We start from the raw sequence: 27,399 nt of genomic DNA, 5'->3' as shown, positions 1-27,399 counted from the left end.
CCAGTAAAGCTATTGTTATCCTGAAAATACATAAAAATATTTAAAAGCCAAATTCTAAGGGCTAGGAAGAAGAATTTGATTTTTTAAATTCCTGCGACTGTATTAAGTAAGGCCCAGGTTGAAAATTCCAACCCCTTCCAAGAATGCCTTTCCTCCACCCTGTCCCCCATCCCATCCTCCATCAAATGACTGTCCAGGGAAAAAACACCTAACAACGCAAGGATGGGAGGGGGAGGAGAAAGGGGGAGGTCAGGTGAGAGGTGAAGCAGTCCTAAGGCAGAGAGACCTGGAGATCCTGGCTGGTGCCACAGAGCCAAGCAACTCTGTCTTAGCAAGCCGCCGCCACCACTCCCACCCAGATGTGCCCTGTGCCCGTCGTCCTTCCGTCCCAGCCTGTCACAGGCCTCAGCCCGGCCTGTGTGTCATGTGCTCCTGGCCTGTCCCCAGACCACTGTGGCCCCTGGCTCTGACGGATGTTCGCTCCTGCTAACCAACCAACTGCTACCCACTCAGCCTCACTTTAGGCTGTTGTTTTTCAATAATCGTGGTTTTTGAAAAAAAAAAAACACATAGCCTGAGTTTACCATATTAGCCATTTCTAAGTAGTATTAAGTATTTTCACATTGTTGTGCAACCAACTCTTCTCACCTTGCAAAACTGAAGCTCTGAACCCATTAAGCACTAGCTCCCATTCCCGCCTCCCCTCAGCCCCTGCAACCACCACCCTACGTTCTGTCTCCAGGACTCTGACGACTCTAGGCACCTCACAAAAGTGGAACCACACAGTACGTGTCTTTTGGTGACTGGCTTACCTCACTCAGCGTAATGCCATGGTGTAGCATGTGTCCAAATGCCCTTCTTCTCTAAGAAGGAATAACACCACCATGGAGTGTACACAGCACATTTTGGGCATCCATGCACCCGTGGACAGACGCTTGAGTTGCTTCCACGCCCACCTCAGTGTTGACCCCTGCTTGCATCAGCTATCTGCAGAGGCTCCTGAAATCCTTGGCCGTCACCCACCCTGCCTCCTGCTGAGACCAGAGCAGGGAAACCAAGGGCTGGACCAAGGGCATCCAAGGGCGCGTAGGCTGCACATCCAGCCAGACACCAGCTCAGCTCGGAGCCGGCAGCTGCGGCTCTGTTTCCCAATCACCTTGAAATCTGGGCGGAATTTTCCTCCCCACCAATGAGGTAACAACCCAAAGTCTTTGAAATGCACCCAACCTCAATGAGACGCTGCCTCGCTGCCTCGCTTGGCCAGAGCTCCCCAACCCTTAGTGCGCATACAAATCACATCACGGGAAGAGGCTCTGAAAAGGAAGATTCTGGGGCGGGACCTGAGAGTCCACCTTTGTAACAAGCTCGGTGTGGCGCTGACGCTGCTGGTCCTCAGGCCTCGCCCACAGCAGCAAAGGCCTAGCGACTTCCCACCGGGTCACACCTGTCTCCTGGGCTTCACCCAAGTCCCCTGGAAGCTGGCTTCAGAAGGGGGTTTGTTGTGTATGCTTGAGGCTTCCCCTTGGAGAGCTTCCCAGCAGTGTTTGCCCGGTGTTTTAAAGAGGCCTGCAGGCTGCCTGGCTCCACAGGGCATCCTAGCACCCAAAACAGTGGCGATGGGGGACCTTCCACAGGCCCAACCAGGGGACCAGGGAGCAAGGAAAGAAGCAAGGAGAGTTTCCAAGCGACTCCCCAGAGGGGAACAGCCTGCCAAACACCAGGAGGAACCTGACCTCCTGACCGCCTGCCTAGACACACCCATCCCCGCGGAGCCCAGGACCACTGTTCATTTCCGGCCCATGGCTCGGCCACCCAGGGCTGCTGGAGAGGCAAGCAGAGTCAGCCTCCCAGCTTCAGCCGGGCCTTGCCACTTCAGTCGCCTCTTCTCAATCCCCTCTGGAAACCAGCTGCATTTTCTCACGCTCCCAATTCCGCCTCACACTCGCCCTCCTCTCAAAAGACGGTCTCATCCACCACTCTCCATGAAGTCACCTGCTCCTCCAAGCCTGTCTCCAGGGCTAGCCTCCTACTTCTCCTTCGGTCTTGCTCCTCTCTAAAAGGAATCCCTGCCCAGCTGCTGTGGCTCAGTGGGTGACCGTCAACCTATGAACCAGAAGGTCACGGTTTGATTCCCGGTCAGGGTACATGCCCCGTTGCGGGCTCAATCCCCAGTATGGGGCGTGCAGGAGGCAGCCGATCAATGTTTCTCGCCCATCACTGATATGTTTCTCTCTCTCCCTCTCCCTTCCTCTCTGAAATCAATAAAAAGACCTTTAAAAAAAAAAAAAAAGAATCCCTGATACCATCCCCTCCAAATCCCTGAGAGAGGTCACCCCTGCCCTCACTGCTTCCCTCTCCAGCAATATCTGTCTCTTCCAATATGCATCCCACCCGATATTGGTGGCCCCACTTACCACACCCCTTTTACCACCCCCTAACTCACTGCCTTATTTCTTTTTTTTTAATTATTGGCAACACACTGAGAAATATTCCTACTGATTCCACCACTGAATTACATTTTTATATACATCTGTATTCATATAAATATCTGTAGATCTACATGTCAATCTCTATATATCTATCTGGTTAATTTTTATGAGTTATTCTCAGGTTAAACATATAGTAATCCAAATAGGTTTATATTTCCCTTTTCTTAAATAATTCAAAGGAAAAAAACTATTTCATTTTACTTCTCACATTTGACTAGCCCACAAGCTTAACTAAAAAGTTAAAGACCAACAGAAGAGGTATGTGTGTGAGAGAAAGAGATCTTTCTAATAAATTATCAAGCCATGTCCAGTGTTGGTTTGTGAGGGTGGGGAATGTTTAAGTGGACAGATATCATTTTAATTAGTGCTGTCGTGATACTAAGATACTTACAAAAAGTCCCTCCACTGTTGTAATATGTGGCCCAGAGTAACACTGAATATTCACTGCCTTATTTCACTGCTGGAACAAACACTGCACCTCCCAAAGCAGAAGCTGGCCCTCTGACAGATGCTGCTCGGCCCCAGTAAATTACACCCTGGGTGATGTCTGCCTCTGCGGCTGGCCCTGGATCACAGGAGGGCAAAACTCAGTCCTCAAATCACATCCCTTCCCCTCTCTGTTGGTCCCTTTCAGCAACAACACTTTGAATAGTCTGTACCCACTGTGGGCATTTTCTCACAAGCCGCTACATCAGACCCCCACAAACCTAGTACCTGAGGGCACACACAGGCTGTGGACTCAGGCTGGGAGCACCGAGAAAACCATGGGCAGCCAGCACAGGTGTTTAAGCAACAAGGAAGTGACGTGAGCAGATGTGTTTCTAGAAGGATCCTCCAGCTGAAGGTGGAGGATGAAGTGGGTGGAGCAAGAGCAGAAGTGGAGGCCGCGTCAGGAACTGGGGGAAAGATGGTGGGGGCGTGAATGAGGGTGGGGCAGTGGGGATGGTAGAGGAAAGTGGACAGAACAAAGAGATATTTCTTCCCCTACATGAGAAGTCACTGGGTCACTTCCCTTCACTCACTGAGGATTTGGAGTCCCACTCACAGTCCTTTCTAGCTCACTCGTGGCAAATCCAACATCCACAGATTATTCACCCAAAGGCTTTCGCCCACATTTCACTACAGTGACTGACTCCCACAGTGACCCTGCCCTGGGTCGTTAACCGAGACCAAGCCCGGAGTTGATGCATTCTGAAACCTTAAATGCCAACACCGCCAACGCCTCCAGCCCTCGCGCCACCTCACTGCTCCTCCACTGCTTCTGGCCCCTCCTCATCCAGACCATGTCCTGCCAGATCCCTCGGTTCCCTTTGTCTCTCCACCACACCTGCCTGGGATTCCCAACCCGGACCCAGCCCGTGGCCTGCCTTTCCCTGGCCTCACCTGGAATGTCAGATGCTGCAGGACAACATCACATCGCAGGTGCACTGGCATCACGACAATTTCTCCCATCGCCTTAGACTTCACTCCCCACCTTCCACCAGCTCCCTCCAATCCCTTCTCCCAATGCGGTCTCTCCCCAGTCCTGCTTGTGGTCAGCCCGCCTGCCCACATGAACGTCCTCCCTTTGGGTGAATTATCCTTCAATTACTTCTGCTCTTTCTTAAATTGCCAACCACTATATCTTTACTGATTCTTCCTTGAAGCCTATAAGCATGATCAAATCTATAACCTGTTTCTAAAACCTCCATCAACCCTATGTCACCTTTAAGTGACAGGGGTAACAAAACCTCACCAGGCATGAGAATCACTTGAGGAGCTTATTGAACATTTTGAAACTACAAAACCTCCGCATCCCCTAATTCAGTGGTTGGCAAACTGCGGCTCGTGAGCCACATGCGGCTCGCGAGCCACATGCGGCTCGCGAGCCGCGGTTTGCCGCTCTGTTGACTGAGTTTGCCGACCACTGCCCTAATTCAGTAGATCTAGCTTGACCATGAGTGCAGGATTTTAACAAGAACCCCAGGTGAGCCCTAACCAGTTTTGGCTCAGTGGATAGAGCGTCGGCCTGCGGACTGAAAGGTCCCGGGTTCGATTCCGGTCAAGGGCATGTACCTTGGTTGCGGGCACATCCCCAGGAGGAGATGTGCAGGAGGCAGCTGATCGATGTTTCTCTCTCATCGATGTTTCTAACTCTCTATCCCTCTCTCTTCCTCTCTGTAAAAAATCAATAAAATATATTTTTTTAAAAGAACCCCAGGTGATGCTGACGAGTGGCCCTCACACCATCCTCTGAGAAACAGTTCCATGCAGCAGCGCCAGTGTCCTTTGTGGGCTCCTCCTTCTCTTCCCCTACCCCGAATGTCACTTTCCTGGGCCTCTGTCCTTAGCCTTCTTCTCTTCCAACTACATGCACTCCCTCAGCAGGGTCTTCCAGGTCTATGACTTCAACTACCATCAGATGCATCCATTTAACACACTTTTTTTAAAGTGCTGGATCTGGGATGGAAGGAGGGAGGGAGGAAGGAGAGGTGCTGGTGATACTCAATACAATATACAACAGGCATGTGCACTGACCAACTGAAAGGGTTGCTATTCTAAAGCAGAGTCCTGAGGTTCCTGCTAGCTGAGCATTAACCCTTCAGTTGCTGGATCTTGGGAAGGTGGTGGGGGGGTGGGGGGCATCCTAGGAGAAGAATCAGGAAAAGAATCCTGAGGGAAGGCATGTAAACCCAAGGAACTTAGGCAGATGGGGATGCCATACAGCAGCTATTTACCAACTGGTATGGTAGTATTTCAGTATGTTAATGAATGAATGGGTTATGAATCGGGGCAGGTCTAGAAAACCATTTTGTTCTGCAGGATCTAACTGTCCCTAGCTCGCGCACGCGCGCGCGCGCACACACACACACACACACACACACACACACACCACGCCCACACACTCCTCTATCGCTCCCTCAGTCTCTCACACATTCTCCTCCCCACCCCGCCACCCCACCCCCCACCCCGCTGCCTTCTTGCAGGTCGCCATCTTCTCTCCCCCAAACCATTTTGTTCTGAAGTTGCCTGATCAATAGGGCTGTTGTACACTATTCACGTAGATTCAGTAAACCCCAAAGGCAGGTGTATCTCAAGGTCCCTGAAGATCTGGACTGGCTCCAGAGTAGTCTGGGCTGACTCAGGCCCCAGCGAGCCAACACCACTCACTCCCAGAAGGTTGGAACGGGAGGCATTACCTCTTAGCCCAGTGCTTCTCAAACTTCAAGAGAGAGAGAGAGAGAGAGAGAGAAATCACCTGAGGGCCTGATGAAATGCAGAGTCTGAAGGTCTGGAGTGGGGCCTGAGACTCTGCATTTCTAACAAGCTCCCAGATGGCGATGATGCTGCAGTATCACACCTTCAGTAGCAAGGTTAGATTTTCACCAACGAGGAGAAGCAATGCCTGAAGCTGCATGCCACAGCAGTAGCATACCCAGAGCATGACCAAGCAAGATTGGGGTGGTGGGGTGGGGGTGGGGGTAGGGGTGAGAGACAAAGAGGAAGATTGAGAGCAAAGCAGGTGTCCTGGGGGTGCGGCTGCAGGAGGGGAGAGGAGAGGAGCGTTTATGAGAAAGAAGGATCGAATGCAATGGTGAGTAAACTGCTTTCTGCAGGTCCCTGGACTAGATCATCTATAGGACAGGGAGATGGCAACACTCACAAACATTCAACGGACAATTACAACCTATAACAAGCATATTCCAAGGGGGTCAGCACGTGGGCTTGAAATGGAAGAGCTGAAAGAGAACTCGGAGATCATCAGAGCGACCCATCTTACACTGATGAAGAAACCCGGGACAAGGTAGCTTGTCCACAGACACAAAGCCGATTAGCAGCGGAAAAGAGCATGCACAGGTTTGCCACCTCACAGTTCAAGGTGCTTTCCAACAAATCCTGCCACCTGGGTGTGTGAAGGAGAAATCCTGTCACCGAGCTGCAGATGAAAGGTGGGTGTCCACAGCTTGGCAACAAGTTAGATCAGTTAGAGCCGCATCTTCCTATCTGGGAAAATCAACCTAGTGCGAATATAATTACAGTAATTAGCTAGCTGCCTCTAGCACCCCGGGCACTGGGAGAAAACCTGTGGCTCCCAGGTCCCAGGAGACTTTGAACAACAGCCTGGCTGGCTTCTGTGTTCGGGATTAAGTGAGGTATTTCCTGACAAAGACTGCAAACAGCTGTTCCCAAGGGAACGGGCGTGAGAATTTAAAATGCAGTCCTCTATGTCCTTTGACTCGCAACCCAAAGAAAACCAAGCAAACTAGATACAACCAAAAAAACTGCCTCAATGTCACGATCTTAAATCAACTGTTCTAACAGTAGAAAGACAACTGCAACATTTTCAGTGCCCATACCCCCAAAATGCTATGAAATTTTCAGTTACTGAATTTTATAGTATCTGGATCAGTAGTTCCAAAGTTTAAAGTGCCTTAAAATCAGCTGCGAACTTGTTAAAAATGAGATTCCCAGGCACTCCCACCAAAAATTCTGTGGGTCAAGGGTGAGTCCCAGAGATCTAAATTCTTCACAAGCAACCCCCCCTCCCCCATCCTCATGTTGTTGATGCAGAAGGTGGAGGGATCACACTTTTGAAACATTTATCTTAGTTTTTATTTATAGGATACTAATCCACTCAAAAAGTAGCTATATTTACTGAGTGGCCAGATTATTATAATCTCTGAATGCATAATAATCTGGCCACTCAGTGTGTGTGTGTATTAGAGGCCCGGTGCATGAATTCGTGCATGGGTGGGGTCCGGCCAGCCTGGCCAGGGGGAGGGGACATGGGCAGTTGGCCGGCCTGCCTGCTGGTCGAATTCCTGGTTGAGGGGACAATTTGCATATTACCCTTTTATTATATAGGATATACACTGAGTGGCCAGATTATTATGCGTTCAGAGATCATAATAATCAGGCCACTCAGTGTATATAAAACCCTAATATGCAAATAGACGGAATGGCAGAAAAACTGAACAACCAATCGCTATGACGTGTGCTGACCACCAGGGGGCGCATGTGGACTATGGCAGGCATTGGCAGCAGGCAGCAGAGCACGGAACATGGCGGGCGTCGGCCATGGCGGGATGGTGGAGCAAGTGAGCAGGGGCACCAGACCAAGGCAGGGCACTGGTCGCTGTCATCCAGGCGAGCCTCTGGTGGTTACTGAAAATGCTTTGCTCCCGTGGGCCACAGTCCCACCTGGCGCTTGTACCCGCTGCTGGCACCAGACCACCTCTCACACCTGCTGCCAGGGGCCAGGGCTGGTCCCGATCGCTTGGCGCCATCAGCGGGTACAAGCAACGGCTGCTGGCCCTGATCACCCCTGAGGGCTTCTCTACCTCCCCCTGCTCCTAAGGGGCAATCAGGGCAGCAGCTGCGGCTCGCAGCCGCTCCCGGCGCCAGCCCCAATCTCTCCATGCGAGAGGGATCAGCACTGTCAGCGTGTGGGAGCGGCAGCGGTGGGACCCGGGCTGCCGGCAGACAGGGGACCTGGGGCCACAGCAGCGGGAGGGACCGGGCGGGGGCACAAGGATGGGCCAAGACCCACCCCTGTGCCCACCTCAGCCTCGGCCCCCAGTTCCTTTCAAGGTGCACGAATTCGTGCACTGGGCCCCTAGTAACAAATATTCGCACCGAAATAGCTAATAAAATAGCACATCAAGTAAGGTAAAAATTTAACCTACCATAAGTATAAATGAAATGGAAAAAATACAAAAAGAAAAGCAAAATGGCCAATTTTGCTAAACAAAAGAATCAAAAACTTCTGAATTTCAAAATTATATAAAAAAATTTGTAAAACTCCATTAGAAGGGGAAACTGTTAACACACGGGACAAAAATGGTTGCTATCCATACATAGAAAGACTTAAAAATGTAATTCCAGCCCTGACGGGTTTGGCTCAGTGGATAGAGCTTCGGCCTGCGGACCAAAGGGTCCGGGGTTCAATTCCAGCCAAGGGCACAGGCCCAGGTTGTGGGCTCAATCCCTAGTAGGGGGCGTGCAGGAGGCAGTCAATCAATGATTCTTTCTAATCATTAATGTTTCTATCTTTCTCTCCCTTTCCCTTCCTCTCTGAAATCAATAAAATATATTTTTAAAATAAATAAATAAATATGTAATTCCACAACAACTAAAAATGTAATTACATGTTTAAATATGTAATTCTCTGAGCAAAAACACAGAGAAAATTAATGGAATACAAGTACAAAATAAACAAAAAATATTCAATTCATAAGTAGTAAGAAATTAAAACAATGTATTATAAATTTATTTAACATGGATTTTTAAAGTAATATTCAATCCTAGTGATGATGTGAATCAGGCTACCACATAAACTGCTAGGCTTTATTTCAGCATTGCAGCTTCATATAAAATTGTTCTTCATTCAACAGCCACTTACTGAGCACCTATAAGGCACTCACCACACTGACCAAAACATGCAAAGATCCAGCCTGGTGGGCCTTAGATTTATGTTACATCCTAATTTCCCTTCTAGAAATGTAGACTTAAACACACACACACACACAAAGAAATATAGACAACGCCTTACCACATAGCTATTCATCACAGCATTGTTTATAACAGCCAAAAACGGCTGGAAATAGTAAATGAATAATTAAGTCATTATTAGGATGGAAAATTGTGAATAAGGAAATTCTTACATCAATTATTAAGTGAAAAAAAGTAAATACATTGTGCATATAATTCAATTTTCTTTTTTTTAATGTTAACAAAGAAAAGGCAAAACTATTTACAGTGTTATCTGTGGGTTGTAGGAGTGTGGGTACCTGTTTTCTATACCTTCCAGTAATTTCTAAATTGCAAAGTAATTTGCAAAGTTATCAGTTTCACAATAACTATTATTTTTAGGAAGACTTATCACTGAATACGATGAAAAAACGTTCACGATTCCTTCCTTTTACGTTGTGGGTGTAGGTCTCCTAAAAGCACAATATTCAAAAGCAAGTCCAAAGTATTACAAATTGTTTCCACAACAGTGAAGAGTCGAGACGAAACGTATAAATGTTTAAACAAACCAAAAGGGCACACTCAAAATGCTGAATGAAATGGAAATAGGCCAGAAATCGATAAAACATAGAAATTTAAATAGAGACTGAAATTAGGAGACCAACTGGAAGGTGGACTCCACTGAACAAAAGTTAACAAGGAAAGAGAAACCTCCTGGGGAGGAGGTCGTTTTCAGAGCCACGGAAGGGGCTGGTGTCTCACCTAGGAAATCCAAATCAGGACTAAGACGCACCATTTTCTGGCTAAGACCACTTACTCTTCAGAAAGAGAACCGCCACGTCAGAGCTCAGCAAAGCCTCCTCCATCCCCACTCTGACGGTGAAAATACAACACTCGGGACTCACAGCCAGAGGGTCCTCGTGGCACAGAGAGGAGACCAGGACCAAACAACGGAAATGCAATCTTGCCCGTGCACCCTCCGTGCCAGGGGTCTGCGCTTGCTTGGGCACAGCTTTGTGTTTCCAACTGGATCCTTGAGGACAGCTGCCTCCTAGTCTATTGCCCAGTCTAGAAGCAGCTGCGCCAACCAGGGGAGGCCAATGCACACGTGAGTGGGAGGATGAAGTCTCTGCTCCCGGGACGTCAGCTCTAGAGTGGACACGGAATTCATTTCATGTCTCCAGGTTGAACCAGGCACACCAAGGAGATACTGCGGCTTTGGTCGGCTTCAGACCACCCTAATAAGGCACGTCCTAATCTTTTTGCCGGTGGAGGGTCTTGCCTTCAGTTTGTAAAAATAAATACATACGCAACACCTGTGAAGTGCAATAAAGCGGGGGTCTGCATTTGTATTGTGGGTTGAGGGGAAACAGGAATGGACTTCTAAAGAAGAGAACGTTATGGAGGGACAGAACAAACAGCTCCGCTACTGACATCAGACTTATTAGAGAATTACTTATGTTCTCCGCGTCTACGAAATAGCCATGTGGCCACATGCGCCTGGGGAAGCTGTACGGAGGTGACCTGCATAGAGTTTGGAGTCAAACTAACCTAAAGGCCGGCAGCCTTAGTTTCCTCACCTGTAAAATGGGGACAGTGATGCCTACCCCACAAGGAGATTGGGTCTTGTGTATAAAATATAGCACCAGGCACACAGGCAGCGCGCAGTAAGTGGAAATTATTAGTCTGCCTGTCCCGCAGCTGATGAATCCGTTAGTATGAGATGGGCTTTCTTTGTTGACGAAAGACAAGGGCAGTCTTCGTGAACATCTCTTCTCCCAGAAAGCCCAGGGTCTCCTGTCCTCTCTGGACACGTGGACACACGGGGCGGGGCCTGCAGGGAGCAGAACTGAGACCTGGGGTGCGGCGTTAAGGCAAGGTTGTTCGCACCCTGGGTCTACTGCTGGGAAGAGACCCATTGTGTCCCCCGGGCTGTGGTGTGGCTTTCTGCGGCAGGGTTCCACCCAGCTGTGGGAAATCTCTGTGGAGACCTCACGTGTGTACAAGTCTGCGGGTCAGGGCAGCAGGGTGACTGACAGGTGATGACTCTGCACCAAGCAGCCTGTGACCTTGAGCAAGTCACTTCTCATGTCAGTTTCCTCTTTCGTGAAAGGAGGGGTTCCATCCTCTGATCCCTGAAGTCTCTTCCTGGGCTTCTACTGGGCCATCGCCTACACGGTGCTGCCTATCGGTCCAACAGTGAGGTCCTAGGGACACCTTCCAATGTGTTCCGTTTCCTTTCAAAGCCACTCGGCGGTCTGTCGGCCATCCTCCCAGGAGAAGGGAGGATTTGGCGTCGCTTCCATGGCTTTCTGTTCCTGCTCCATGCCCACCCAGGGCTGCTCATTCCACCTTTCCTTTTCTGCCCACTAAGGGGTCAAGTGTGCGTGCCCCGGGGACAACCCCGGGCTCACAGCCCGTCAGCTCAGAGACGGTTTCCAGACCATCCTGTGTGTATGCTCAGGGTGGACACATAAACATTTCGGAGGAGCAATATGAATTAAATCATTTCCTCAACAACAAAACCCGCCCACATGCTTCTCCATAAAGCGTGCCTCTTAATTCCATGCTGACGAGCCGTCAGTAAACTGCATCTATTATAAAAACAACCCTGACTCCTTTCATGCCCTGACACTCGGAAATCACAATATTTCCACGCTCTATTGTACTAATGCCTCTGCAGAAGTAAAAGCAATAGCTAGTTCCCTGGAAAGACCCGTGGCCAGGGCGCTTTCCAAGAGATATTCTTTGAATGTTCTTTGTGTCCTGGTGCACGGGGGGACATCACACCGCCAGAATCCCTGTATCTGGGGGACGCAGGGCTACTCGGAGTAATGCAACACCGTTCTAAAGCACACACACCCCCAGGGTCCCCCTTCAGCCTGACAATAAAGTACTCCCTAACATTTGATAGACCACCTTGACACAGCCACGCACGCACACAATTCCACCGCCTGGATTTTGCAGAGAAAATAAAGGCACCTTCGGAGATGAAGCCACAGGACCCGCCTCAGACTCGAGGATAACAGGATAGCTTTGCAGATCATTAGCAAGATTGGCCACAATCCGCTGGCTCTCTCCCTTTCTTTTCTCCGTGCCTCCGGTTGCTGGGCCCAAGAAGAATGGAAGAGAATCTCCAGAAAGGAGGGCGAGGGAGCGGTGGAGAATAAAAGAGTCTGGGCGGGGAAAGCAGGATTTTGAAAATAGCAGCAATAAAGGAAGACAGGGTCGCGGCGGCGGCCCGAGGGTCCCCGCGGTGCTTACCTGGGGCGCACGAGGCCGGCCGGGCCAGCAGCAGCAGCCAGAGGCCGGGGAGCAGCAGCCCCGGGCGGCGGCGGCGGCGGCGGCGGGAGGAAGGCCCGTGGCCGCTCGGCCCCGGGACCAGCGCGACCCCGGCGCGGGTCTGCCCGTCCATGGCCGCGCCTCGCGTCGGCGCCGCGCCCCCGGCAGTCCCGACCGGCGCCCGACCCGGCCCCGCGGCTCGGCGCTCTCAGACCCGGGAGGCGGCCGCTGCGGCTGCGGCTGGGACGGGGCGCCGCGCACCGGCGCGGAGGGAGGCCGGCGAGGCGGGGGCGGGCCGGGGGCCGGAACCACGGACAGGGGCCGCCAGCCGCACGCCCGCCTCGCCGCTCCGCCCCCTTCGGAGCCTCGAGCCGCTGCCCGGCAACGCGCGGGCCCGGGCGCGGGGAGGCGAGCACCACCTCCCGGCCGGCCGGGCGCCTGCCTGCGGGCAGCCGGGCGGCAGGCGCGGGGCGCGAATGCGCGGGGCTGCGCGGCGCGGGGGACGGGTCCTTCCCCCCAGGACCCGCCTCCCGGGAGGGGGCGCGGGAGGACGCGGGAGGCCTGGGCCGGGCCGGGAGCCGGCGCCGCCCGGACCCGCACCCACACCGGTCCCGCCGCCGCCTGGTGGCCCCGCGCGTTCCGCCCCCGGGGGCGCCCGGAGAGAGGGAAGGAGGCCCGCCAGGAGGGGTCGGAGCCGGAAACCTGGCAGCCCAACGCGGCGGCCTCTCCCTCCTCCTCCGGGGCCCGGCTTCGCTCTGCTCGATGGTGTGCGGGCAGCAGGTGTGAGCGGGGGCGCCGGCGTTGGCCGGACAGCCTTCGGGGCTGCCGAGGGGACAAAGCAGAGCAGAGGTCGGGCTCGCTTTCCAGGAGCCCGACGGGCAGTGGAGGGGCTGAGAAAAGCGCGCAGCTCGACCCATCCTTTCTCCAGTCCAGGGGTTCTGCCTCCTGTCCCGACCGGGCAGCCCGCACAGCCTGCACGTAGTAGGCCTTCAGAAAGCTCCAGTTGAGCCGAATTGAAGGGGAGCCGGAGAGAACCGCACTCCTCCAGGCCCTTTTAGGGAAAGCAGCGCTCGTGGGAGGTGGAGAGAATGTCAGAGGGTTAGGGTTCCCCAAGGAAATGAGGAAAGCGAAGAAGGGAGTTAGCGTTTGTCAGGTACCTGCTATGTGCCCGGCATCTAACTCGGAGGATGGTGGTTTGAAGGTCTTGCTAGGTGGAATTGGCAGTTTTGAACCTTTGCGTCCTGTTGCAGTGCACTAGGCAGGGTGCTAAAGGTATGTGGGGTGGGCACTCTATCTTACTTCCTGGGAAGCTAAGGTGGGCAGTGAAAATGTGAATCATCTACACTGAGCCAAGGATCCCGGCGGTGCTCCATTCCCGGTCCCCTAGGAGACCCCTCCTTGCAGCTCACCCGTCTGGGCAGCAATAGCCCCTGCTCAGAGTAAGGCTGAGGCATTCTTCTGTAAGCACCTACCGTTCCTTTCAGGGAGGAGAACTGAGAATGAAGGTTAAGGATAGCTTTTGTTGATGTTCCTAATGTGTACTTGATTATGCCTCGGCATCACAAACAGCCCCTGTTCTTAGCGACTGATCTCCTCCGACCCCCCACCATGAACAGACAGCTTTGCAGACCTTGCCTCCAGCTCATACACTCCAGGTGAGGAACTGTGTGGAGACACTGCCTGTCTCCGTATGTCTGCTCCCGGATATGATGGCCCCAGACCTGGGACCGCTTGTTCACACTTTTCTTCATTCTCTAAGCTCATTGTGAAAAAAAAAAAACTGTATTTGACCACAAACCACTGCCTTGAGGTGATAAATGGTCTCGTCCTGTTACATTATTTAATCTTTTATGAAATTATGCTGTGCCTCTCCAACCAAACTAACGTAAAGCTTGAAGCTGGTGTCACCCTGCTTAGGATTGCCCATAGCACCGGTAAACCCTCATTATGCACTTGTTCATTTGAAGCAGAGCTTCCACCTGCCCAGGAAAGAGGTGTCACCTTTCAGAGTTGGCCCCAGCCTCCAGTAAGCATCCACCTACACTAGAACCCAGGGTGTCAGAAAAAGGACCCCCCCCCCCCGCTCTTAATTCACAGGCAGCTCAAGGAAATACAATGTTTACCCAGCCATTAAGAAGGGATTGACATCAGTCAGAAATAAAAATCTCAACTTCAAGATAATAGAAATGACTCAAGGTCAGCAATTTTCTAAGGAAAGTAAGATCCCTAGGGTCCCAGAGTCCCCAAGCTCTGAAAGCATAAAACTAAATATTTCTTCTGTGAGGATCTGGAGCATTTTGCCTCAGTGTTTAGCAAAATGTCTCCCAGGGCTAACAGTTCAGCTGGTAAGTTTTGTGGCTCAAAAGTCCAAGACGGATTGAGTGGTACAAGGTAGGGTGTATGTGTGCATGTGTGTACTGTGTGTGCACATACATGCCCCTACATGTATACACATACCTACATAATTTGTCTGATATGAGAATGGATTAAGTTCAGGCCATAGGGCATTCATACTAGAGAACACTTCTGGGCATTTACTATGACCTGTTAGTTGGGAATGTGTGTGTGTGCAGTGGAGAGAGATATAAAAGAAGCCATTTTAGAGATTATCTCATCTAGTTCTCATTTCATAGATAAACTAGAGGCCCCATGCATGAAATTCATGCAAGGAGCTCGGCCCCCCGCAACTGACACAGCAGCCACCTCTGCCTCAGCCCCCGCCAGCTGCAGCTTCGTCTGGAAGGTCGTCCAGAAGGACATCGGGTCTAATTAGCATATTACACTTTTATTATTATAAACAAGCCAAAGAGGTTAGCTTATTTATCTCAGGCTCAGCCCCCACCTTCCATTTTCCAGTTAAACCACACACCCTCTAGGAGAGGGGGCTTACAGTCTGGTTTGGAGAGGAGAGGATCAATCCCCCTTAGACTAACACAAAACGAGCCCCAGCGTGCAGGGGCCCCACTCCAGGCCTCCTCCAACCACACCCTCCCCACAGGGCAAGGAGTCTGAGAGGCCAAGCGGACACCCCACCAGGAGCCCATAATCCCCTGCCCACTTGGCCCCAGGCTCCCTTTCACGGCCTGTGTGGCCTCTTTCTCCCAAAGGGTGGGCCAACAGCGGGTGTGTCTGGGGTGGCCAAGGGGCAGCTGTCTGCAGGGAAGTGGTGGAACTTGGACATGCACGTAGGGTGAGATCATGAAGCCTACAGGAGTGAGGCAAAGACCGAGGTGTGGGAGGAGAAGGTGAAACAAGCGCCTTCTTCCTGTGGCAACTTAGCTTCCATATTCCAGCTCAGAACACCAAGAGTCTGAGAATTAATCTGATGATGGCTTGGTTATGCCTACCTTGCCTGCTGGGGGTTGTTATGAGGTATATATAAAGAAGATAAATGTCCATCAAGTTCATTTATTAAACCCAAGGAGTATTTTCTGAACACTTACTATATGCCAAGTACTGGCATGTGCATGGTGGATACAACAGCAAACAAAATAAAGGCGTTTCCTCACAGAGCTTACATGCTAGTGAGAAGAGACAGGCAACCCTATCTAATAAAAGAATAATATGCAAATTAACCACCACTCCACTACACCCACAAGCCACGCCCATCAACCAATCAGGAGTGAGTATGCAAATTAACCCAACCAAGATGGCTGCGGCGACAGAGAGAGCAGGAGGGAGGCTTGAGTTTCCCTGGTGATGGAGGAAGCCAAGCTTTCCGCACAGCCTGGCCAGCCCAGGCCTCTGCTTAAGGCTACAAAGTTTCAATTATAGAAGATAAATAAATTCCAACAGAAATGGCTGCCGCCACGAAGCGAGCAGAAGGCTTGGCTCTGCTACAGGCTACAAAGTTTCAATTGTAGAAGATAAATAAATCCCAGATACCAGGGCCTCCGCTTGAGTTGCCAGGGGGCGTGGCTGGCCTGCAAACTACCACAGGCCCCTCACCCAGGCAGCCCCACGCCCCAAGGGAACCCCCACCCTGATCCGGGACACCCTTCAGGGCAAACCAGCTGGCCCCCACCCATGTACCAGGCCTCTATCCTCTCTAATAAAAGAGTAATATGCAGATTGACGATCACTCCAACACACAAGATGGCTGCTCCCATGTGGTCAAAGATCCTGCCCCCATGTGGACACAAGATGGCCACCACAAGACGGCCAGCAGGGGAGGGCAGTTGGGAGGGACCAGTCCTGCAAGGGAGGGCAGTTGTGGGCAATCAGGCCAGCAGGGGAGCGCTGGTGGGAGGGACCAGGCCTGCAAGGGAGGGCAGTTGGGGGCGATCAAGCCTGCAGGGGAGAGCAGTTAAGGGTGACCAGGCCAGCAGAGGAGGGAAGTTGGGGGCAAATAGGCTGGCAGGGGAGTGGTTAGGGGGTGATCAGGCTGGCAGGCAGAAGCAGTTAGAGGCAATCAGGAATGCAGGCAGGCGAGCAGTTGGGAGCCAGCAGTCCTGGATTGTGAGAGGGATGTCCGAATGCCCATTTAGGCCCGATCCCACCGGGATCGGGCCTAAATGGGCAGTCGGACATCCCTCAAGGGGTCCCAGGTTGGAGAGGGTGCAGGCTGGGCTGAGGGACCACCACCCGCCTGGGCACGAATTTTGTGCACCAGGCCTCTAGTAAACAAATAAGTGACTATATTTGTCACTCTAACAAGGTGACACTGAGCCATAGGGATATCTGGGAAAGGGGGTTCCAGGCAGAGACAGCAACTGTACAAAATGAAGAAAAAGCTCTAGAACAAAGTAAACATTTTTAAAATATTTACTGAGCCCCTACTGAGTAATTGTCCCACAGAACAGGGTACTGAGTGATGAACAAGGTTAATTTTGCTACAGTTTTTCAAAGAACTGACAATCTTATTGAAAAAAAATAAGTTTAAAAATAACAGTTTTGCAAAGTAGACCATAATACATGTCAGAAGGAAGTTATAGAATGTCCAAAAAAGGGAGATATCCTACTTGATGGGGGAACCAGGAAAACTTCCTGGTGGAGTTGCAGGTGAGTTGGGCCTTATGGAGTCATTAAGGGATAAGAAGGATTTGGACAGCTAAGGAGGACAGGACGAGTATTCCAGGTTGAGGGCATCCCCTATGAACAAGGACACCAAGGGAGGTAGGCATGGGACTTATTTAGCTAGTGTACTGGACCAGAGGGAACAATGGTTCACAGCTCTGACTGCATAATAAAATCACCCAGACTCAAAAATTAACAAACAAACAAACAAAAAGAACCCCAGGCCATACCTCAGCCCAATTAAATCCAATTCTCTGCAGATGAGGCTTGGGCAACCAGGTCTTTAAAAAGCTCCCCAGGATTCTGATGTGCAGCCAGGAGCAAGAACCATGGAAAACAGTATGGAGCCTCTTCAAAAAATAAAAACTAGAACTACCATGTGATCCAGCAATCCCACTTCTGGGTATACATCCAAAAGAAATAACTATCATGGAGAGATATGTGCACCATCCCCCATGCTCATCGCAACATTATGCACAGTAGCCAAGACATAGAAATAACCTAAGTGTCCATCGATGGATGAATGGATAAAGAAATTGTGATAAATATATATATAATGGAATATTATTCACCTATGAAAAAAGGAAATCATGTCATATTTTTACAATATGGATGGACCTTAAAGGCATGACATATGAAATCTAAAAACATCAAACTCAACCTGGCTGGTTTGCACTGGCCCGCAGACTGAAGGGTTGCGGGTTCAATTCCAGTCAAGGATGTGCATACCTTGGTTTCAGCTTTGATCCCTGGCCCCAGTTGGGGCGAGTGCAGGAGGCAACCAATCGATGTGTCTCTCTCACATCGATGTTTTCTCTCTCTCTGTCTCTCCCTCTCCCTTCCACTCTCTCTAAAAATCAATGGAAAAAATATCCTCAGGTGAGGATTAACATAAAAACATCGAACTCAAGGACACAGAGAGCAGAGTGGTGGTCTTCGGGGGCTAAGGAGTGGGGGACAGGGGAGGATGTTGGTAAAAGGGTACAAACTTCCAGTTCTAAGATGAGTAAGTTCCGGGGATCTAAAGTACAGCACGGTGACTACCGTTAACAATACTGTATGATATACTTGAACATTGCTATGAGGGTAGAGTTTTAATGTTCTCACGGCAACAACATCAAAATGGTAATTATATGAGGTGAAGGAGGTGTCAACCAACCTTACTGTGTCAAATATATACATGTATCAAATCATAACACTGGACACCTTAAGCTTACACAACGTTGTATGTCAATTACATCACAATAAAGCTAGAAGGGTAAGAACCGTCAAGCTAGAAGTTGAGCCAACGTTTCTACTAAAAATGATAAGACAGTAGTAGACAGAGAGATAAGGTAAGCTGGGACAGAATAAAGACTCGAATATCTAACTAAAGGTCTGGACTTCATTTTGTAGGCAATGGGGTATATTAACAATTTTTTGAGATATTATTAGAACTAAGCACAAGAAGGATTACTCTATTAACAATATATAAGGTGATTTGGAGAGAAAAAAGACTGCAAGTAGAGAGACCAATTTGGACAGGATCTTAACAGTGCGTGCCTAAAGTAACATTTTTTACCATCAAACAGACAGAACTTTTTAAAAATTGATAATACCCATTTGTGCCAGAGTGTGGGGAAATGGGCATTTTTCTATTGTACTGGTAGAGGAATAAATTGGAATAGCCATTTTAGAGGACAATTTGGCCTTATATTGAAATTTAAAATCAGCACACCATCTGGTGCAGAAAATTCCACTTCAAAATATATACATGTACATGCTTTTGCTTTTGCTTCTTTCTTTCCTCTTTTTTTTTTTTTTTTTTTAAGTCAGGCTCAATTCAGGTAAGTAGATTCGTTCCCGTAATTCAATCAGATAAAATTTACTTTTTTAAAAGTGTACAGTTCAATGAGTTTTGGTAAATGTGTGAAGTCCTGTAACCACCACCATATTCAAGATATAGAACTTTGATTTTTGCCCTAAAAAGTTCCCTGTGCCAACTTGCAGCCTAGCCCCTGCCCCTCCCCCAATCTTTGGCCACCACTGGTCTGATTTCTGTTTCTATAGCTCTGTCTTTCCTAGCTTCATATAAATGGAATCATACAGTACGTATCCCTTTGAGTCTGGTTTCTTTTACTTAGCACAATGTCTTTGAGATTCACTCAAGTTGTTGCATGTATCAGTAACTTGTTCCTTCCTATTGCTAACTAGTATTCCATTGAATGGATATACCACAGTTTGTTTATCCACTGGGAAAAGAAATAGTGTGTGGAGAGAATTTGGAGAGTAAATATATGAAGAGAAATGTTCACTTTTATGAAGAGGAATATTCACTTTTTGCCCTATGTCAAGCATGTCAAACTCGTGGCCCACAACAAATATTTTTGTGACCCAGCCAATATAATGGTTTTTTGTTTTTGTTTTTTTAATATATTTTTATTGATTTTTTTACAGAGAGGAAGAGAGGGATAGAGAGCCAGAAACATCGATGAGAGAGAAACATCGATCAGCCACCTCCTGCACACCCCCCACTGGGGATGTGCCCACAACCAAGGCACATGCCCTTGACCGGAATCAAACCCGGGACCCTTGAGTCTGCAGGCCGACGCTCTATCCACCTGAGCCAAACCGGTTTCGGCCAATATAATGTTTTGATAAAAATTTTGTAACTTGCCCTGGCCGGTTTGGCTCAGCGGATAGAGCGTCAGCCTGCACACTCAGGGGTCCCAGGTTCGATTCCGGTCAAGGGCATGTACCTTGGTTGCGGGCACATCCCCAGTGGGGGGTGTGCAAGAGGCGGCTGATCGATGTTTCTCTCTCATCGATGTTTCTAGCTCTCTATCCCTCTCTCTTCCTCTCTGTAAAAAATCAAAAAAAAAAAAAAAAATCCCTGCAGACAGAAGAGAAGGTGTCTAAAGACAATGAAAGACTAAAATGCAAGGGAGGGATAATAGAATAAATACTCAGAGCTAAGAGGAGCTGGGATCAAGAGTAACGTGTCATTCTTTTGAAAAGCCAGAGCCAGCAACACAACGTCCAGTGCAGGGAGAGTGGCTTAATGACATTACATTACAGTCACAAGAGAGAATGTTATGCTTCTGTTACAGTAACTGGAAAAACACAGGGCGTGTCTGGGTTATAATGTTAAGTGGGGGATAAAAACTAAATATAAAATGGTTTATGAGCTGATATAAAACAATATGTATGACTGGAAAGGAATTGTGCAACACTTTAAAATGTTGTATTAAGATCATGGGATTGTTACCGGAAGGGGGACCTGGCCCTGAAGGGGTCTGCCTAGAGCCGGCCGGTAGTGTGTGGGTTCTTGACTTGGTACAGGAAAAATTTCACAGCACGAGTCCAGGTGAATTTTAGAGAATGTTTATTAAAGCTGGGGAGAACGAAACAAGCAGGTCAGGGCAAATAAGCCTAGATGGTCTGCTTTGGCTCACTGAGAAGTCAGAGAAAAAGGGGCCTTGCAGACAGGTTCAGGGGGTTTGCCTGAAAGAAACTGCCGCTGCCCACTGCTGCCCTGGTGCAAGTGTTGGAGGGAGGCCCCTTAGAATTTAGGAGATACATGCCTGTGAGCAAAGAAGTGGGGGAGGTGCGTGCATGCATGCATGTTCCTGGGAGAGAGAGCATGCCCTGGGACCTTCATTTTAGAGGGGTTTTAAAAGCTGGGTGTTTAGGGAAGGTCTTAGGGGAAGATCAATAGAATATTCATCAGCTTTATGCTGGTGTACTAATGAAATTTATTCTCTTAACTTCATCTGTCCTTGGGTGTGGTTGGCAAATGGCACTAATTGGATTTTTGTTATCCGTCTCCCTGAGTAGGGTGATGTAAGCTATTTACCCTCTGGTTGGAGAGCAGAAGTGCTAGCCATTCACTCTTACGTGTCCCTGGTTTAGGGAAGGTAGGATGTACCAGGTGGCTGCAAACTGCTGCTTAACTATCTGTCTCAGTTTCCCTATTCTGCTTGTCCTGGCTTACTAGTGTGGGTTATTCCCGTACTAGCCTGTTTCAGGATTGTGAGCATTCTGTCCTTGACTGTTGTTGTTATATTTGTCTTTTCTATTAGAAAATGTCTACAAGGCAATGCCTTCCTCCAAGAGAAGAAAGTCAGATGATGATGGGTCAAGATGGAGACGTTAGGTGGTCTCTACATGATTTCTCCCTCAGCACAGTTCAACAGCAGGATTTGGTCTGTGAATATGAAAATCTAAAAAAAGGAAACAAATCAGACTGAGCAACAGGAGGTAGGGAGGTTTCACAGACTGCGTGAGGCTTCAGCGGGGTCTTGGACAAGGGGAACAAGGGGTACATTTGTTAAAGGAAGGAAAAAGCAGTGCAGATGAGAGGGTACCGCAGAGAAATGAAAGGTAGAAAGGCAAGTTAGAAAACTGGAAAGGCAAGAAGGTGGAAATGAACAGAATGTGCCCCTTGCCTAATATGAGGAAAAGCTACTTATAAGGAATTGGGGGACAACAGACCAAATAGGTAGGTTACGGCCAGATTGCAACAAGCAAAGAGTGTAGACCCGCCATGGTCTAAACGAAATCAGTTTAACTCAATCCCAGGGAAGACGTCCTGCTTATCAAAGGGGAAGCCAGTGGCGAGAGAGACAGCCTCCACGTGCCATGACCGCAGATACGACGTTTAAAACCAAGATCCTTGTCTTGGATGGAAATGGCTGGAAATGTCTGTCCCTCTTGCACAGAGTCGTAACGACACTGGCAAAGAAGAATGTTCTTAAGGCAGGTTCCAGGCCTCATCTCCTGGTCTGTTGTACTTTTCCTCACTCCTTTCCCCCAAACTCCGACCCCCAACGAACAAGTTGCCACAGATCAGCTGGCTCAACCCTCTGCCCACACTCTCCACGGTCAGTTCTCGCTATAGCCCAAAGCCCCGGGCAGCGCTCCTGAGGCATGCCAAAAATCCACAGCACAATCACGGCAACAGTTGGTGAAAGCTGTTTTTAGAATCCCCCTCATTCTTTGGCACTCGACTAACTCCCAACTCACATATGACTGTGTTCTGAAACTCATCCGCTCTGGCTCACACTCAGAATGGGAATAACGATAGTCATCGAGCTCACCTTGCCATCGGTTTGGGTCAATTACATGCATACACACAGCCAAGCCCACACGAACTACACGGCTTTCCTCGCTTCTCCAGAAAACTCCATGCTCACTCAGATTCCTGGATGGACGCCCTTCCTGGGAGAGCTCGCTGCTCGGGAGGCTCCTGGTGCTGTGGGCAGGGCATCGCCTCTCCGGGAAGCCTTCCCTGACCTCCCCGAGCTGAGTGTGCGGCCCTCCCTTTGTGCCCCCATCAGTCCCTGTGGCATTTCTGTCGCTGCACTGACCACATGGAATAGAACTCCACGTGTCTGTAAGTTCTTCAGGGGCAGAGACCTCCTTGTCTCCATCTCTATTATTCTCCGGTGCCTAGCGCAGTATTTGGCAGGTTGTAGGGCTCAATTCATGCTTGTTGAATGAATGAATGGAAGTACAAGAACTAAGCTCTAAGCCAGTCTCTTCCCTCACGTCACTTCTCCCTGGTCCCCAATTAATAATTAACCTAATTAATTAATTAGGGGAGCATGAGTGTGTCCACATATATTTGGCACCAGAGCCGGAAGGGATGCAGCATCTACTTAACCATCCTTACGCTGACAGAGTAACTTTTTGTACTTCAAAGTATGTCAAGAAACGCTGGCACAGCCCGGATGGCTCAGGGGTTGAGCGTCGACCCATGAACTAAGAGTTTTATTGCCCGTCAGGGCACATGCCTGGGGATTCGGGCTTGCTCCCCAGTAGGGGACTACAGGAGGCAGCCAATCGATACCTCTATCTCTCTATTCCTCTCCCTTCCCCTCTCTCTAAAATAACTAAAAACATATTTTTTAAAAAGAAAGAAACGCTGGGCTCCTCTGCTATACACTATGAAACACCAGCTGCAGATTGTACATTAAAAACATACATGACAGTAACTTGGCCTTGGACAGCACTTGGTACGCTATTGTAATTGGCACCACCAAATGTTTGCTCAGTTCGGTGACCGAAGGCTCTCACAGAAATAGAGGAAGAACGCGGTCTCTGCCCTTTAGGAAAGGTCAATCTCCAAACAATAAAATAGGCTTATAAAATCGGAATTTTATAGGCTCTGGATGCAAGTCGGGAGAAGCTGGATGGTAAAATTATCTGCCCACAAACAACTCTGGGCGGAACACCTGTCCTATAAATCCGTATTGTCCAGTGAAGTAGCCACGAGCCACAAATGGCTATGAGCACCCAAAGTGTGGCTCATGTGACTGATGTGCTGAATTTTTAATGACATTTAATTTTACTTAAAGTTAAAAATCCACATGTGGCTAGTGGCCGCCTTATTGGACAGCACAGTCCTAGACCACACACACACACACAAAATCTAATGGCCACTACGTGGTAAACTAAGTATAGACACGGCCAACTTATAGCACGCTATTCAGATCCCCTCATAAATCCGGATCATGGTCCATGAGAGGCCCTGCTATTTATGGCAAAAACAACTTTCTGAACCCGAGTGTCCTTATCTGTACCTGAGTTCCCCCACCATCCCCATCACTATGTCCCTGTAACCTTCTGAGAATCCACCTGAAATTCTAGGTTTGGGTGTGAGGGGTTGTCTGCCAGAGACTCAGTCCAGAATCAAACTCCGCAACCATCACCCATGACCACAGAAGTCTGAGGAAGTCCTATGTGCAAAAAGATTAGCTATAATATTAATTTTAAAAAAAAGACATCTGCAGATCAAACATGTATAGTAAAAATACTACATAAAAACAAAACTTTGAATCCCCAATATCCTTTAAATAAAACCCATTGCTCAGCACGTCCTGCAGAGGTTCTCAGACTCCTGCAGGGAAGTTCAGCCATTGGGACCACCCTTCCAGGCGCTGCCTCTTCACCGGCTTCCCCATGCCCTTTGCCTCACCCACCCTTCCTCGGATGGGCCCCTCCTCACTCCACCTTCGCTGACTGCCCGGTCCCCATCTAGGTAAGTCATCATGTCAGTCTCTTCTTCCTTAGCACTTATTGTACATGTAATTTGGGGTTTGGTTTCATGTGTATGTTTGCCATGAGGACAGAGACCATTACTTCTTGTTTGAAGATGGGTATTTACACAGTGGTTAATTGCTTAGACTCTCGGGCCAATACTAAATGTATTTTTGTCACAGCTCCACCACTTATTAGCCATGACATATTAGCACCCATCTGAGCCTGAGAGTCCTCACCCATTACATGGAACAACAGTAATCGTCACTACCTCATGGCGTTTTATAAGGATTAAGTGAGTTGGTATGCATAAAGCATGTAGAGAAGAGCCAGACTCCCAGCAAGCTCCATATTCGTGTTAGCTATTGCTATCCTTTGCCACTAAATGGTCAATGCCTGGTACAGTACCAGGCACATAGTAGGTTCTCGGTAAATACTTACTAAACGAATGGTTGGATTTCCATCAGGTGACTATAGAAATGTTCTGACCTTTTTCTTTCCAACCACCTTTTTGCTATCTTAAAGCAATGACAATAATCTCTAAAAATATTCTAAATAATTATGATAGTAACTAGTTAATTAATTCATAATGTGATGTTGACGTTTGCTTTTAACAACACCAAGTTAATGAAGTATCTACCCGCTTCTAGCTCCTGAGAGTCTTTTAAATATTACACAATGCCTTCGCTGTGTCTAGTCTTCTGATATTCACTATTCGTTTTGTTGACTTGATGTAATCCATTCAGAAATCTCTTTGTGATCAGCTAGTCTTATGTTTGGAGATAAGTTCTACTCAGTCGTGGTGTGGTTGAGAACACTGGGTTTAGAGGAAGACAGACCTGACTTTGAATATTGTTTCGCCTTTTTTAAAAAAAATATATGTTTTTATTGATTTCAGAGAGGAAGGGTGAGGGAGAGAGAAATAGGAGTATCAATGATGAAAGAGAATCATTGATCGGCTGCCTCCTGCATGTCCCCCACTGGGAATCGAGCCTACAACCCGGGCACGTGCCCTTGACAAGAATTGAACCCAGGTCCCTTCAGTCCGCAGGCACTCCATCCACAAAGCCAAACCAGCTAGGGCTGTTTCACCTTTTAATAACCATGAAATTTTGGGCATGATTTCCTCACCTAAAAATGGAAATGTCAATACCTACTTCATAATGTTATATGAAAATAATTGAAGCAGGTAAGTTATTCAGCAGTGTGACTTGCAACTAATTATGAACAATGATCATTACTATTGCTCAATTCTTTGCCAGAATTGTATTTAAGAATTTTGTAACAAATGAAATTGGCTTCCAATATAATTTTTTAAAGAATTTTCCTTTTTAGTGTTAAGACTAGCACCTATTTATTTCATGGATAATTTGGGATCATGTCTTATTTACTTTTTTATTATGCATTGTAAGAAAAGCAAAATATCCAGAGAAGCCAAGTTATAAATATTAAAATTATCTGTAATCTCACCACCTCAAAAAAAGCACTGTTAACATTAGACCATATGCTCTTCTAGATACTTTAAATGCATAAATGCACACACTCTCATACACACACACACACACGCACACACACACACACACTCACAATACTGGTAGAAAACTGGGATCTGAATATACACAAAATTTTTTGTTTCATTCAACAATGTATATAAACATCTTTTCAACTTAATAAAATATTTTCAAAACATCATTTTTAATAGTGGCATTGTATTCCAAGATATTAACCTATCCAAAGTTGTTCAGCAAATTTCCTAATGTGGGACAGTTGGGTGGTTCCCAATATTTTACTATTATAAGCAATGCTACGTCAAACATGGTGCTATATATGTTTATTAGCCCTTGGTCCATGCTTTACCTTTACCCGCTGTTTGCTGTTTGCTCCAGGAAACTGACCTTTGCAAGAATCAATCATTGGCTTTCTACCCTCTCCGCTTCCTGTGGGTTGGCCAGTGGGGAAGGCACCAGCAAGAAATCTGATAATGGGAAAAGAAAGGGGCAAGAGTATTTATTCCCCCGGCTCCCTTCCTGAAGCACTACTAATTGGCTAAGTCCTTGAACATAAGACCTTACATGCATCTGGTAGGAGGTTCTCTCCTATGGCTACTCTCCCTGGGTTCTTGTAATAGCCACCCCCTTGTACCTTTATGCTTAGGATGACATGGTGTCCCCATCACAGCTGATTTAACGCTCTTCCATTCTTTGGTTTCCCTTAACCCTGCTCAGGCCTTTATAAGTAGTGCTTCATTAAATTCTCCACACTTACCCAGTCGGTGTGCCATCTGTTTCTTGTCGGGACCCTAACAAATATGAACAGCTTTGTAGGTCAATTCCTCTGCCCAACTTTTATTATCACACAATAAATTTCTGAAACTGGAATTATTCGGTCAAAGTGCATGCTTATTTTTTAGACCTTTTATAATAATGCCAACTTGTCTTCTACTGTATCCTTCCTCCAGCAGTACATGGGAATCAGCCTACAGGCCGCCTGTTCAAGTGGATATTACTTTTGAACTTCAGGCTCAGCTTATTTTTTTATTTCCAGTGCTAGGAAATGCTCTTCTATTACAACCCTGATTAAGCTGCTAGTCTAGTACTTCTTCAGAAATTCCTATTCTAAAAAACAATAAAGTCTTTGCCCTAACTGGTTTGGCTCAGTGGATAGAGCATTAGCCTGCAGACTGAAAGGTCCCAGGTTCGTTTCTGGTCAAGGGCATGTACCTTGGTTGTGGGCATATCCCCAGTGGGGGGTGTGCAGGAGGCAGCTGATCGATGTTTCTCTCTCATTGATGTTTCTAACTCTCTCTCCCTCTCCCTTCCTCTCTGTAAAAAATCAATAAAATATATTAAATAAATAAAAAGTAAAAAACAATAAAGTCTAAAAATATAGTTCTACATATTTTTGTTCAACAAAAATTTTAACTCCTACACCTGAGGATATTTTTTCCCATTGATTTCTAGAGAGAGTGGAAGGGAGAAAGAAGGAGGGGAGAAAGAGATAGAAACATCAACATGAGAGAGACACATTGATTGGTTGCCTCCCCTATGCACCCCTACTGGGAATGCCCTTGACCAGGAATTGAACACGAGACACTTTGGTCTGCAGGGAGATGCTCTACCAACTGAGAGCAAAACCAACCAGG

At 48.2% G+C, this 27,399-nt stretch overlaps 1 protein-coding gene and 1 non-coding gene across 2 annotated transcripts in view; one reads left to right on the top strand and one right to left on the bottom strand.

The window, feature by feature from the left end:
• The window catches only part of KIAA1549 (KIAA1549 ortholog), a 132,206-nt gene extending 119,852 nt beyond the window's left edge, over nt 1-12,354 (bottom strand). The window contains exon 1 of the mRNA XM_054726150.1: nt 12,204-12,354. Within this exon, the coding sequence (XP_054582125.1) occupies nt 12,204-12,354 (151 nt within the window). The remainder of the gene's footprint in view (nt 1-12,203) is intronic.
• Nucleotides 7,336-7,405, top strand: MIR9256B-3 (microRNA mir-9256b-3). Its single transcript, NR_130559.2, is given in 1 exon segment — nt 7,336-7,405. It is a non-coding gene; the product is annotated as a microRNA mir-9256b-3 (primary transcript).
• Nucleotides 12,355-27,399: the final 15,045 nt, after the last annotated feature.

Source organism: Eptesicus fuscus, chromosome 14, assembly GCF_027574615.1.
Source record: "Eptesicus fuscus isolate TK198812 chromosome 14, DD_ASM_mEF_20220401, whole genome shotgun sequence".
Lineage (NCBI taxonomy): Eukaryota > Metazoa > Chordata > Mammalia > Chiroptera > Vespertilionidae > Eptesicus > Eptesicus fuscus.
This window is presented reverse-complemented; position numbering and strand designations above follow the sequence as displayed.